The 15230-nt window shown below is 44.6% G+C and overlaps 1 protein-coding gene across 3 annotated transcripts in view; it reads right to left on the reverse strand.

The window, feature by feature from the left end:
* The window catches only part of ACSL5 (acyl-CoA synthetase long chain family member 5), a 76104-nt gene that overhangs the window by 28869 nt on the left and 32005 nt on the right, over window positions 1-15230 (reverse strand). Inside the window, exon 3 of one of the 3 annotated variants that reach the window (XM_057734408.1) lies at window positions 13359-13538. Coding sequence is in view for 2 of the 3 variants with exons in the window: in XM_057734411.1 (XP_057590394.1) it covers window positions 10872-10944 (73 nt within the window). In the remaining variant the exon portion in view is untranslated. Of the gene's footprint in view, window positions 1-10871; window positions 11144-13358; window positions 13539-15230 lie in introns of those variants that run through there. The other 2 variants (XM_057734411.1, XM_057734407.1) reach the window with 2 other exon arrangements.

Genomic DNA, 15230 nt, shown 5'->3' on the forward strand with positions numbered 1-15230 from the left:
TTTGGGTTTTGCTCCTTTGAAGATTTGGGGCAGCATATCTTCATTAAGTCTCATTTTCTTTAGATAAAGTCCTTAAATGACTCCCTTCTACTGTAACATTCATGGTTTTGGTCAACTATGTTTATTGCTATGAATCTTTCAGATTACCCCTATAGTCTATAAATAATTTGTCTTTTGATGGTCCCTCTCATTTAAGAGATTTTATTTTTCTGCCATGTATTCTGCTCTTCAAGCATAAGTCTGCTCCAGTCTTAGGGTCTCTGTATTCCCTTTTTTTTTTTTTTTTTGCCTGAAATACTGTTCCCCAGATCTGAAATGGTTGTGTATAGCCTATAGGTCAGATCTCAGCTCCAATGTCATTTCCTCAGAGGCTCTCTCTGATCACCCTATTTAATATTAATACTGCGCTTTCCACCTCAATCACTATCATGGACCCTGCTTTCTCTTCTCCATGTCACTGTTCGCTATCTGAAATAGTCCTGGTCCCTATGGTCCATTGCCCCTACCGAACTGATGCTTTAACTGGAACAGGGATTTTTGTTTTGTTCACTGCTGTGCTTCCAACGCCCGTACTATGCCTGGCACAGAGTAAACTTTCAATGAGTGGTTATTGAATAAATGACCAGTTTTCTAGTTCAGAATTATCTTTTGTAAATACTCTCAGTTGACCCATTTTTCCCTTAATAAAACTCTCCCACCCCCAAACTCTCCAATCTTAGATCATCAAAAGTCACTCTGGACAATCTTGAGGTCGGTACCCCCCATCAATATTTTGGCAGAGTATCGGGTTCGGGATGATGAATGGTTAAAGGATGTATTTCTAAGACATAACAAACACCAGTCAGTATCAGTGTGCTCCTCCATGCTTGGAGGAATCTATAGGATGGATCTTATCAAATCCAGTCATCTACAGTGTTAAGTGGGCAAATGGCCCAGCCTAGAAATATATAATTCTGTTACCCTGGGTGTTTGAAATTCAAAGGACAATAAGACAAATTATCTTTGCTTTTAGACTTGAAGAACTAATTATTTTCTATGCAATAATGAGAAATAGATTGCAATTATGAGCTTAAAAAAATCTGCCTTCTAGAAAGTGGCACACTCATTTGGATTTAATTGGTTTTCTGTTCTCTTGCATGTATGGGCTCATTCTGTGGTAATAGAAAGCTCATTAAAAGGGAGACCAGAGTCCCCAAGTACTTAATCCAATTAATTAACACATTCTTCCATACTGAATCACTTACTCTCTCTTTGAGACTATGTCACAAGTCTTCACAACTCATAATGACTCCAGAGGGGCCTGTGTGTTATTAAGGAGACTGTATGTGAAAGTTCTGCTTTCTTGGTTGGGCTTTAAGTTCTAACCCAGCCTTCATTGTTATTTCCCCTAAATTTCTGCCACTGCCAATTTAGGAGGCCTCCATTTCATTCCTTAATAGTTAATGTATATAGACAAATCCCAAAGTAATGGCAAAAGGTCAATAGGACATTACAAATCAACAGCCTCATGAGCATACCTGGGAGGAACTGATAATCTTTTCCTTAATATACAATGAACGTGAACTAGATAAGTGTCCTACTGCAAGATCCTTCACCCAATTTCCTTAGAGCCCTGGAGCGAAGGAGTTTTCACCTTTCCTTACACCAGTTTACTCTTCTGTAGTGCATGGAGTTTTCTTCTACTAAGAAATAAAAGATAACATGATTTGAAACAATAATCCCGTTTCATAAAACTTAGCCAGAGAATAGGCTGATATGAGGACCTGCTATACAGCACAGGGAACTATACTCAATATCTTACAATAACCTATAATGGAAGAAAATGTTAAGAAAGAATATATACATTCTTGAAACTAACATGTTGTAAATCAACTATATTTCCTTAAAAAAATTAAAAAATAATAATTTTTTTAAAAGGCTGATTTGGAAAAGCATTGATTCCTAAGGAGGGTAAACCTTAGCTACCCATGCTATTTTAAATGATTCAAAGATCCAAGGGGCCAATATCAGTTATATCCAAGATAAAATTTATTGTCATTATTTCCCAATTAAAAAAAATAGCTGAGAATGGAATCCTAAAATCCCTCAAAAGAAATGAGGCAATTAGAAACCATGAGATATTTCAGTAAGGTGGCCAGTTACCAAATCAGCAGCCAGAAAGTCAATAGTTTTTCTATATTTTACGCAAATAACTAATTTGAAAACAATGGAAATGGTGCCATTCCCAATAGTGTATATAAGAATAAATGTGTAAAACCTACATTTAAAAAGTTCACATCTGAGGGACAAAAGAAGGCTTCAATAATGGAAAAACATACTTGAAAATAGTCAGGGGGTTCTATCTCCCTAAATAAATGTATACATTGAATGCAACCCTAATAAGGACCAACAGGATTTCCTTGGGAAACTAAAAAGTTAAAGTTCACCCAGAAAAATGAAACATACGAAAATAGTCAGAAAATGTTTGAAAAGTAACAGGAATTGGGTGAGTAGCAGAGAGGTAAACATTACCAAATTTGCTTACTCTGGAGCAATGGAAGTTTTCTATTGGTCATGAAGAGACAAATCTATGTAATGAGATAGTCCTGAAATACTCCCAGTGGATGCTGTTATCATATACTAAATTGCAGTCCAAATCAAGATAGATTTTTCTCACTTATAATCCATGCGTTGGAACAACTGACTACCATTCAGAGAGAATACCGCAAGCTGATTACTGTCTTATCCTTAAAACAAAAATACATTGGAGATGGATCAAAGACTAAATATAAAACACTGAAAACTATGAGAGTATTTGGGGATTAAAAAGTATGACAGAGTTGTTTTTTATAACCTTGGCATGGGGAAGACTCAAGACAGACACAAAACCTAGAAGCTATATAAGGAAAATATTGGCAACTTTGATTACACAAAACTTTAAAAGATATTTGCCCTACAGAAAAGATACCAGAGACAAAGTCAAAGGTAAATTAGGAAAAGTATCAAATATTCCAGATAGGTAAAGAGCTCCTTTCCTCAATACGAATGCTTAGATGTCAATGAAAAACAAAATACAACCCAGTAAAACAAAGGTCAGAGGGTATGACCAGAAAGTTCACGGCAAAACAAACAGGTTACTTAAAACTAGGGAAAGACATTCAACTTCACGTAAAGTTTTTTAAAATGCAAATTTAAATTAAATGCCTTTTCCCCATCCTTTAAATTAGTGGTGATGGAACAGTATAAAATGCGCTGTCAATTATGGGGATGTAAATTTGGTACGGCCTCCTTAGGGATGTGTGCATTGCCCGCTACCACAATTTAAAACATGTGCCCTTTGACCTAATGACCCTACTGGTAATTTATCCTGTAGAAAGTCATCAGTTCAATAAAGTGCATCATGAGGTGGCTGTGTGAGGCACAGGTTAGGGATGTAGACTCTGAGTCACATTGTGCTCAATCCTTGTCTGTGGTCAGCTTTGTGACCTAGGGTAGATAACCTCTGTGCGCGTTCTCATCTGTAAAATAGCAATCCTAATATCTCCCTCATAGGGCTGTCACCATGATTACAGGAGTTAATGTACCTGTATGGTGCTTAGAACACTGCCTGATGCACAGGCTTAGGTATTAGCTACTGTGTTCATCACCACTAAGTCTATAGGATTGTTGATAATGTCAGAGACCAGGGAAGCCTTCCTTGATAGGAGAGTAACCAGATCAGTTATAGCCTTTACTCACAATGGAATTCTTGGCAGGTAGTGAGGAAATAAAGCAGGTACTATTTATATGTACTGCTAAGGAAAGAACTATGTGAAATATTACCAAGTAGAAAGAAAAAAACCACTTGGACAGTTTAGGGTATGCTTTTGTGTTTCAGAAAGAATAATCCTCATAAGAAAAGACAGACTAAAGAGGAGAAATTATGAGTGGATTTTCCAGCAAGTTTTGAGTATTCAATCATTCAGCCAAAGATATTTAAGGGCTTGACTGTATATCATCAGCATCATTCCAGGTACTGGGACTATAGCTGTGAAGCCCTGATCTCGTGGGGTTGTATTTTACTGGGGAGTTTGACAACAAGCCTGAACAAGAACTAGACTATAGAATACTCTGAAATAAAAACTATTGCAGGGACAGAGGATCGAGGGTACAGCAGCGGGGAGAGTTTTAATTAGGGAGGTTAGAGTAGGTCTCATTGGGATGGTAACACTTGAGAGGATGTATCATTAATCTATAATATGCATGTTTTAACAACAACAACAACAAAAACATAAAATGAACAACTCTGAATTATCCCACTTTAGACTCAGGCAGCTGACTTAGAAAGTTCCGCCACCTTGGTTGGTGGCATTTCATGTGACTGCACCTGAGAATACAGCCTCAGCCTTGTTCCTAGAAGTGCAGCTCTCCCACCACTGAAGCTACATCCCGTCAGCAGCCTTTTCCCAGTGCTCATGTCACCTGCAGTCTGGATGGCAGCTCTGGGGATGGAAATGTTTTTTCATTCATTCCCTTACTGGATAAGAAAGCAAAGGTGAAGGTTGAGTCATGGGGCCAAAGAGGACCTGAAAGTGCATCTTTCAACATTTTCAGCAGTTACTGAGAACAGAGGCTGGCATAACACCCCGACCTATGAGCCTGCAGGTAACTTTCCACTGCCTGACAGTAGCCTTCTCCACCGAGCAGCGCCAGGTTCCCAGGCCTGGGTGGCGCTCCTCACCTGGGGGCCTGGCACTCAGCTTGCTCGGAAGCACACACCCCATGGGATGTACCCAGGCAGATGGGAAAGTGCCTCCTTGTCACCTCCACAGGGTCACTGACGTGGAGCCAAGTAGGACGACAACATCACCGAAGGGGACCTCTGTGAAAACCCCAAGGGTGGTGAAGCAGTCACTTCCACACCACGGAAAGATTCTGTGAGTGCTTAAATAATTAAAACAGGAAGGAGCTACTCATCTCCCAGGTTGTGCTTTTCCTAGCCCAGTTCTCAGGCCACACCCACAGTTCCAGTTTGTCAGGCAGCTGGCAGAGTGAAGGGGAGGGCTAGGCTTGGGACAGTTTCCCTGACCCACCAGCAAACATAACTGTAAATAAATCCTCAGGGTTTTGATGCTCATCCACTGATGATATCTTTGCTGCCGAATAGCACAGGAAAAGCTGTAGGAGTCGTATCGACTCTTTCCTTGGGTCTGGGTCTCGGGGGTTCCTGGGGCTCAGCAGACAACTTGGGCTGTGAGCACCCCCAGGCAGAGGCTGTCTGGGTGCAGCACTGTGCCCGAGATATGGTGGGAACCCACTGAGTGACAGCAAGTCACCCTCCCCTTTTGATCACCATTGCCACAACGTCAGAGAAAAGCACCTAGGCAGTGGAGTCTGCTGGAGGAAACAGGTTGCAAAATTCAGTTCCGCAATGACACGATGTGTGCCTATACACAGTGGGGGGGGGGGGGGGTGGAGAGTCTCTGAGCCCTGCTCAGAAATGCCACAGCTGGAACTTCATGCTACAGCAAGGGCAACACTCAGTGACTAGACCTGAGTGAGGTTGAAGTTCACTCATCCTGCAAGCACTCAAATATTCAAGCACATACTGTGTGCCTGGAAGTGTGTTCCGCATGGGGAAAGTATGCTCAGAGTTCATAGTCCAGTAGGGGATGAAGCCAATTTCCTAGGCAGGAAACAAATGCTTTGCAGGATGTACCCCAGCTTTGGGAGCATCTGCTGGACTGGAGAAAGTATGTATGTGGTGAGAGACACATTTACTCTCTGCACTTTAAATTAATGTACAATTTCCTTTGAATAAGGCAAACCAAGATCTTGGGCCCAGTGTATGCCCAGCACTGGGCTGTGTGCAGAAGGCCAAACGCTTCGAAGACACGGCTCCTGCCCTCTGGGGATCTGTGGGTCCGCTGAACACTAAAATCACTTACAGGAGGATTCAGTGTGGAAGATGAGCTAATGAATTTGAAGAAGGGAAAGGCCAGTGTAGACTGGAGTGGGTAGAGGCGGCTCTAAGGAGCACGCTACCCTCAAGGATGTGTGGTCCTTGATCCCCTGGCTTTTTTGCCAATAGTCTTATGTCCAGGGTCAATCAAGGATGACCACCCCATCAAGGAAGCCAATGGCTGGTGAGACCCAAACTATGATTCCACCCAGGGTCGCTGTCACCAAACTGTCTTTCTCCATTGTTGTCTGTGTCCCTCCATCTACTTTTCCGTAGAGGGAGCAGTCACCACATTAGGGTGGATAAACCTCAGTGGAAGAGAGGAAGAGGGATACCCGGACGTGGGGTGAGAGGTGGGGCAAGGTTAGAGGCAACAAAGCGAGACAAGCATGAAGGGAAGTGGTGAAGAGGCATTTCTGATGGAGGTAGAGGATCCACCTTGGTTGAAAGGGAAGAAAGACAAAACCTCCCAAGGGCTGAGTAAGACAGTGTCTGGGGTCTGGTATAGACACTTCACCACTGGAGTCCTTCGGTTCACAAACACCAGAGAGCCTTGGTGTGTCAGGCCTTGGCCAGTTGGGTGGGGTGGGATTTATCAGGAAAGCCCTCATTAAATCAAATGCCAAAATGCTCTTAACTCATTCCATGAAGATAACATAGGATCGTTACTGAGCCACTCGTAAGGCTGGTGACAGGTGGTGAAATTCCAGTTAGATCTCAGATCAGTTTAGTCAACCTTGACCTACTACTGTGCTTCCAACAAGTCACAGTCCAGCAGCCCTACCCTGAGGAAACCCTTGTTTCAGTAAACATTCCCAAAGGCCTCCTAAGCCTATTGCTGACCAAGTGAATTATGAGAGTGCTGACCTCAGGAGAACGCATACACTCCACTGGAGTTGATAAGAGCCTGTATAAAGATAGGCTGGACAAAGGGCTAGGACCCCGTCAGCCAGGCCAGGATAAATACAGGCTGGTGCAAGAGGTTGTGAAAGAGGTGTCTCTGCAGAATCAGCCCTCGCACGACCTGCTCGGGCCAATGGTCCAGGGGTCACCAGATTCAATGTGCAAACAACAAGCTTTATTCCCAATAGTCTCACTTCCAATGGCAAACTTTTAAGGCCATTGTCTTTCCAGGTACCAGAGCAACAGCACTACCACTTACCAGATATGTGGCCCTGGGTACAGTTACTTAATGTCTCTGAGCATCAGTTTCCCTCCACTGCACACCAGAAGGGGCAGGTAATTATCCCTACTTTAAAGGGATACTATGGGTGGGCCTTCTAGTACACTGTCCAGTACATGGGAAGCCCTCAGTGAAGACTAGCTCCCTTTTCCCTTCTTCCCTTTATCTCAGTTTCTAACTCCTTGTCAATATCAGGTGTTCTATTCTGAGACGTCCCCAAAGAGAAGAGATAGTCATGGTCCTCGTACTATAATTGCCCTTTGACTTACATGCAAAGGTCTTAACAACTCCTTATTTCTATTTAAACAGCAGATTTCTAGTTGGAGACCACATGGTCCCCTCTGAGCTCTGACCCTGCCATCTCCTTCAACCCTACCACACCCCTACATACTCTCCTCCCACAAGCCACTCACAACCTCACAACTGTCTTTTTTTTTTTTTTTTTTTTCAGTTGTGGCACATGGGCTTAGTTGCTCCATGGCATGTGGGATCTTCCTGGCCCAGGGCTTGAAACTGTGTCCCCTGCTTTGGCAGGCAGATTCTTTTTTTTTTTTCTTTAAGAACTTTTATTGAGATACAATTGACATACAATAAACTGCATATATTTAAAGCATACAATTTGATTTTTTTTCTTATTAGTAATGTATATATGGCAATCCCAATCTCCCAATTCATCCCATCCCAAACTCCACCCCCTCCCCCGACTTTCCCTATTTGGTGTCCACATGTTTGTTCTCTACATCTGTGTCTCTATTTCTGCAAACCGGTTGATTTGTACCATTTTTCTATATTCTGCATATATGTGTTAACATATGATATTTGCTTTTCTCTTTCTGACTCACTTCACTCTGCATGACAGTCTCTAGGTCCATCCATGTCTCTACAAATGTCCCAGTTTCATTCCTTTTTTAATGGCTCAGTAATATTTCATTGTATATATGCACCACATCTTCTTTATCCATTCATCTGTTGATGGACATTTAGGTTGCTTCCATGTCCTGGCTATCGTAAATAGTGCTGCAGTGAACATTGGGGTGCATGTGTCTTCTTGAATTACGGTTTTCTCTGGGTATATGCCCAGCAGTGGGATTGCTGGGTCATATGCTAACTCTATTTTTAGTTTTTCAAGGAATCTCCATACTGTGCTCCATAACCTCACAATTCTTAGAGTAGAATGACCCATGGAGACCCAGAGATCTATGACCAGGTTCCCCACAGAGGGTGGGTACCATGGCCTGGCCACAGCAGTACAAGGGCTTCCTGACCTTCCAAACTCCAAAATGCGTATTTATTCTAATCACATGAATTAAAAGTCTGAAAATACCAGGCTCTGTACCAAAGGAAGAATAAGAGAGCTCATTTCTGCTCTCGGGATGCACCGTCACATGGGGGAGAAGCAGGTCCGGATGCGTTTATAGTCGAGCAAGAGTAGTGGCGGCGGCTGACCTCAGGGCTCCTGGAGACACGTCACCGTTGCAGGGTGCCTCCAGACATGACTCACCTGAGGCCGCACCCCAGATGAGAATCAGTTCATTTGTTGGCCAGGCATATGAGACAGACAGAAACAGAAACCTCGTTCCTAAATTCTAAAAAACCTCCAAATCCTGGTTTAGGAATTCACCTGCCTAGAGGTGGGAGGGTTTGTTTGTTTGTTTGTTTTGAGGTGCAATTCACGTAACATAAAATTAACCACTTTAAAGTGAACAATTCAGCGGCATTTTAATACATTCATAATGTTGTACAAATACCACCTCTATCTAGTTTCAAAACACTTTCATCATCCCCAGAGGAACCCTCTATGATCATTAAGCAGTTACTCCCCATCCCCCTTTCCTCGCAATCCCTGGCAGCCACAGATTGATCTGTTTTCCATTTCTATGGATTTGAAGTGGGAGGATTTGCAAAAGAGAAATTTCTCCCAGTTTCTAATTCTTTGGTCCACTAAACTAGATTCATCAGAAACAGAGGCAGAGTTTGCCTTCAGAGCTAAATGAGCCAGAGTTCAAATTCCAGCTCCAATCTCTTCATCCTATGTCTAGTTTCTTTATTTCTAAGTCTTGGTTCTCCTGTCTACAAAAAAACATACCTACCTCATAGGACTGTTTTGAAGAACAAAAGATAAAACCCCATAAGACAGTTAGCACAGCAGTACCCCTACAGCAAATATTCCATGAATGGGAGCTGTAATATTTGCATTCTAGAAAAATGTCAACTTGAAAAGTCTCTAATAAATATATGAAGTCAGTAACTGCCCAGGTCACCAGACATAAGAATCTTTTTATAAATGAAAATTTCTAGGAAATCCAGAGAATTACTCTACACAGGAGTGGATAGAACACGGTTTTTTAGCATCACACCGACTGCAGCTTCAATTCCAGCTGACAACGGCTGCTTTGTGATGTTGGGAAAGTTGCTTCACCTCTCTGAGCCTACTCTCTTAACCACCCACCTCCTAATATTGTCTTCATGAAATGTCACAGAACCCACTATGAGCTGGTGCTCAACTGGCTTCCTCTTCCCTCTCCCCCTTTGTTTCCTGACCCTTTCTCCTTCCCTGACCCCCAGCCTCCCTCTAGCATCTATGGTCCCTCCTGCGTGTTTAGCGCCTAGGCACTCAATGATACACTGATGTTATTTTAGGTGTCATTGCCCTCCCAAGTTAGAATAGAACTTGAGAGAAAAGACTATGTTAGGTCAGGACCTCAACAAATGCTTAGCTGAAGCATTCTGTTTGGTCTGGATAATGTTTGAAAAAAAACCAAAAAAAAAAAAAAAAACCCAACCTTAATTGGAGTATGTCTATCTGGGATTTTCCTGCCTTGAGTTTTGCCCTCTTCCTGCATCTCCTTACATATCATCTGCTTTACTTAGCTCTGTTGCCTGTCTGTTCTGTAAGTATTTGTGACTCTTATTTCTGTTTTTGTTCCTTTTATTGTGCCAAGCGCACAAGCGATGCCTACAAGATTTTATACCACGCTTCTTCCAAGACTGTTCTGTGTTCACCTCAAATACTCGTCATTTGGAGGGGACAACCATGCTGGACTGCAGAGGGAGGGGTCGCCAAAACCAAATTACTCCTTTTTTAAAAAACGGAATCAATCTTTTATTATTAAAATAAATTAAACTTAGTTTAATTTAATTGATTATTTTTTGAGACTACCTCTGTTAGAAAAGACCAATTACCTACAAACTGGAGCTATAGATCCAGTCCTACTTTTCAAACCACCAAAAAGAAGACGGATACCCACAGAAGGCAGTAAGCCCCAACTGTGGGGTCACCTTCCAACACTTGCTCTTTGAAGGTCATCTGAAGTTCATCTTAGATTCGACTTGTGGCCCTACGCCTTAAAACAGATCCAATTTCATCCAACAACCATTCCATGAGTCACTCATCCGGCAGCTCTTCCCCTCCAAAGGACTGTAAATCCATCAGGAAAATTGAGGACAACCCCCAGGCCAGCACAGGGGAGCAACAGGCAGAGGCTCCGACGCACAAAAAGGGGTCTGGGTTGCGGTTCTCCTTCCCTCCAAGAGAGGCAGGAGAAAGGAAATCCAATTCCTGCCCCACATTCCTCCTTCTCCTAGACCCTTCTGATGAGGAGGGGTTAAAGAAGTCCCTTAGAGACCAGGGAGAAAGCAAGCACTGGCACGTGCCCGGGACACAGCAAGCTGTAGATTCACCAGAGCTGGGGGTCGGGATGTTGCCCGGGCTTCTGCCCCATACCTATGAGACCCCTTGCTAGATACCCCCTCCAGCTGCCCCCTTACCCTGCGAGGGGGCCGCATCTCTTGGTGCTTCCAGTGAATGGGGTCTCCCGGCTCTGAGTTCCTCCTGACACATGAGTGCCTGTCCTCTCCCCTCACCCTGGTTCCTCCAGGGTCAGAGGGGCTTCAGAGCATCCCTGCAGGCTGAGGGTCCCCGTTTCCAAGCCGTCTGAGCCGTCAGCCTCGGTCTGAGCCGCCCCGAAGCAGGAGTCGGGCCATAGCCGGCTTCTAACGCTCGGGAACTTCACTTCCTGGTTTTTCTTTTACAACTGAAAGTGGAAGCGTTCTGACCAGAAGGAGAGAAGCCGCCAAAGCTCCCCTGGCTCAGCATCAAAGCCTTTACCACCGTTCCCTAAGGGTTGACACAGGAGCCAGCCTGCATCCGTATGACTCACACTCGCCCTGTTTGTCTGACTACCGCTGAACCAAGACCCCAAACCAGAAGGAGATGACTGAGGTGGCCCCCAAACACCACCAGTGTCAGAGAGATAACACCTCCCGTCCCCCCTCCACCCATTGCCGCTGGATTTCCAGGACAGGAAGGTCCAGCTACAGGGCATCTCAGACCTCACATCCTTCCCAAGACCGTGGGGACACCTGGAGGCCAGTTCAGCCCGGCCAGCATTGCTAGCCAGCTGTGCACTGTGTCACCCTCTCTCCAGTCCCCTGTGAGCTTGCCTTAGTCCCCGAAGCAGTGCTGATAAAGCCAAGAAAACAGGCATGTCAGAAACAACAGGGACAGCCACGGAGAGTCTGTTCTTTTCCTCTGACACACCAGCTCATCCTTTTCATGAGCTGACATTTTTTTAATTAAAAATGCATTCTACTGCCTTCCTCACCTTCCAGATTAGAACTGGGAACTTTTAAAATCAGGAATCTACAAGCATATATGCCATTAGCTGTCAGATTGATTCTGCATCTTGGAGCCCCTGGAAAACTCCGCTGTACACGCGTGAGACGACGATAGTGGAAAAGGCAAATTACTTCTTGGTATTATTATAAAACTTGCTTTGAATGTGCGGATGCCCTGAAGGGAGATTGCTCTACAAGGCATCAGGACCTGTAGTAATCTCATTGGATTCACCTATGGCAGTGGCCACAGTAGGGCATGGGCGCTTCCATTCTCAGATTTGAAGGCAGAAAGAATGAGTTCTCCTGCCCTTTCCTGCCCCCTCCCCTCCCCACCACCTCTCAGACACCCCAGAATTAAGCAGCACTTTCCCCAGCCTCGGTCCCTTTAAGAAGACTCGCAGTAAATCCGGCATGAGCTCAGCTCTTTACTAGAGCTAGATTAGGATTCCTTCTCTACACAGAGGGGGTCCTAAAAGCCTTCAACGATAAAAGCCAGAGTGAGCTGTGCCCCAAGTTCAGGGAACATAAGAGCTGGTCTTGGCCTCATGGGAGCCCAATTTAGACATGGGAGAAAGATGAAGTGCAGGAAGATGAGGGTGTCCCCTGCCTTTCCATCTCCAGGTTCATCTCATGGCTGGAGGAACACTTGGCTTTGCTTAGTTTCCAAGCTCATCTCTTCCAGGAGCAGCTCCCTCCAGCGAGGAGCAGAGGACGGCAGAGTGGGTGTCAAGTGTTAGCCATTCTAATGCTGCTGGGCTCTTCGCTGGGTGCTGTCTTCTTTTATCAACCAGATGAAGAGCTTAGGGCCAAAAGAAGATGGTTTCCTCCAGGATCAAACACTCAAGTTCAGAAGAGTCTGTGTCATTCTAAAGCTCTAGCATATAGAGATGCATTCCTGTTCAATCCTACATGCACAAGGAATACCCCCAAGATTTGAGAGAGTGATGGAAGGTTTTCATAGCACCCAAGAATTCTGCGTCATGCAGCAGACTGTAGTGACATACGGACCGGGACTCAAATTCTTGTCCCATCTTCTCTTAGCTAGGTAGCCTAGGCCACTCTGTTTAATAGCCCAGAGGCAAGTTATTCATCTGCGATATGGAAATTTACCACCTACCTTACAGAAGGTAACAAGCCAATGAGGTACCGCACATCATACATCTAGTATGGACCCCAGCATCTGATAGAAAGTCTGCTAAGAATTCCCTTCCCGCTCCCTTCCAAATGGGAAGGGCTGCCAGTAGCAGCTGATAGCTGGCCTTTCTAACCATATTGATACAGATATTTCTAAACGGAAGCTGAAGGTACCCACATCCTGGCTTTGGTTATAAGCTTTAAAGATTTTCAGTCTGGTGTTTTTTTTGCAGTTAGTGAAATTAACAACTCACTCTTTGGAGTCCCTCTCCTGCCAGCATTCGGATCCCATTCCATGTCTCCACCCCCTTCTCAGTTGATTTTTTTCTTTGTCTCCCACACAAGTCAGCTGAGATTACTACTCAACCAAATATTACCTCATGTTGTAAAAGAGCCTTAGGCTGAGAATAGACACACACACCACCGCCTTCTCCCCAACCACCCCTATCTCCGCTATCCCATAAACATATAAGCTATAGAGCAGGTAGCATGATTGCAGCTTACCTTGTAAGAATACTCTCACTTCCGGGGTCCAGGAAATGAGCCCCTCACAGCTGGCTGTACTGGTTCAGCACCACATTCAGGCACCTCTGCCCTTTCCTCAGCTCTTGAGTCGGGACCACACCTGAAGTCAATGCATACTGTCCCGAGAGTGGCTAACCAGCTCTCCCGGAACCTTTGAACCTGTTGCAATAGAAGTTCAAAGTTAGAAGTTACCTGTTCAAACACTTGTTGTAACCTCTGACAGTGTGAAGTGTAGGATTTGGCAAAAGGTTAAAACAGGAGATTGTTATGCAACAGACTTTAGAGGAAGGAAAAAAAAGAGAGAGAGGAGAGAGAGTCCTCAGTTCAGAAAGCTAACATTTAACAAGTAAAAGTTTTTATAAAGCCCATACCTCAGGGGACGGGGAGGGGGTAGACAGGGCTTGGCACCTGCTTTTGGGGGCAGAATCCTTGAGCTTGTGACAGGAAGAGGAAGGTCTAGGTAACAAGAGGGAAAAAGTTCTCCTTGAGTTTAGGGGGAGAAAAAAATGAGACACCACTCTAATTGGCTCCAGCTGTAACTTTAAGATTCGGATAAGAAGAGGCCTACATTTTAGAGATGAGCCTTCTTCCAGAAGGGGCCAGTAACCCCTACAGAATTACAATGTCTCCAGGACAATCAAATAAGGCAAATCACTCTAGAATCTAGACAGAGGGATAGGCATAGCTGAGTTAGATTTAGAATGCAGAATCATGTATGTGCCTGCACCACCCACGGCTGAGCGAGCTCTGGAAGAGGCAGGGTTGCTGTTACATCATGGTCCAGCCTATCCTCCTCTGTCTTTCCATTTTAAAGTCACTCATCACCATTCTCGAGTCCAAACTCTTTAAGAGTGCAAGGCATCATCACTAAACAAAAATGCTGGATGGGGATGCAAGAGGCTCTGGAGATCATTTGCAATCTCTGTTTTATACGTGAGGCCCATGAGACCTTTTTCAGGTGAAAGAAATCACCCAGAATCATCAATCAGTTAGTAGTCAAGGCAAGACCTGACCTAGAGTCACAGACAACCACCGCAGTGCCTTTGCCCCCATACGGTGCTGCTTTGTTGCTAAGTGTTCATCTCACCACTAGCAGACCTCAAATACTTGAATGCTTTCTGAGTATTAGGTCTGCAGATATTCGTGGAAATGTTGCATTAGGTTTCTTCTCACTGTATTTGGTCAGGCCGCCAGTATCGAAATCAGAAGCCAATACCACTTCCTGATGACTCTACCTGGAGGAGTGGCTACCTCATTGACACAGAGGTCTTATTTGGCCAGATTCTCATCCATGTCGTAGGCGCACTAATTCTGTAAGCTCACTTCTTGCCACTGAGCCCTAGTCCTGCCCTAGGACCGGAAAGAAAAGGTTTCTAGGAGACGGCTAAAGAAGATACTGTTCAATGGGAACTGGGGGCGGAGGTCCCACTTGATTGGATTAATGTCAGCTTGTGTTACATAACAACCCACTGAATACCTGCTGATGCCACACTTGCCAGAGAGCAAGGTGTTACAAGCCAGTGGTCACCACGATCCCCTGGGGAGCTTGTTACACTGATTGCCGGGCCTGTGCCGGAGTTTCTGATTCAGCGGGCCTGGGTTGGGGCCTGAGAATCTGAATTTCTCACAATTTCAAGTGATGTGGAGGCTGCTGGTTCGGGGGCACACTTGGACCACCACTGCTCCAAGCAGCCACCCTACCTTCCATGGGCTCAACGACTGAACTGTTAAACTCGTTTTGGCTCCGGTGACCCTACCATTGGGAGGACAACTTGAAACAGAGTGGAACTCATGATGTGCTCTAGAAGAGAGGTGTTGCTCAAGACCAGAGAGAGGGCTGAGACCCAGGGA

The sequence above is a fragment of the Hippopotamus amphibius genome, chromosome 5 (genome assembly GCF_030028045.1).
Source record: "Hippopotamus amphibius kiboko isolate mHipAmp2 chromosome 5, mHipAmp2.hap2, whole genome shotgun sequence".
NCBI classification, from domain to species: Eukaryota; Metazoa; Chordata; class Mammalia; order Artiodactyla; family Hippopotamidae; genus Hippopotamus; species Hippopotamus amphibius.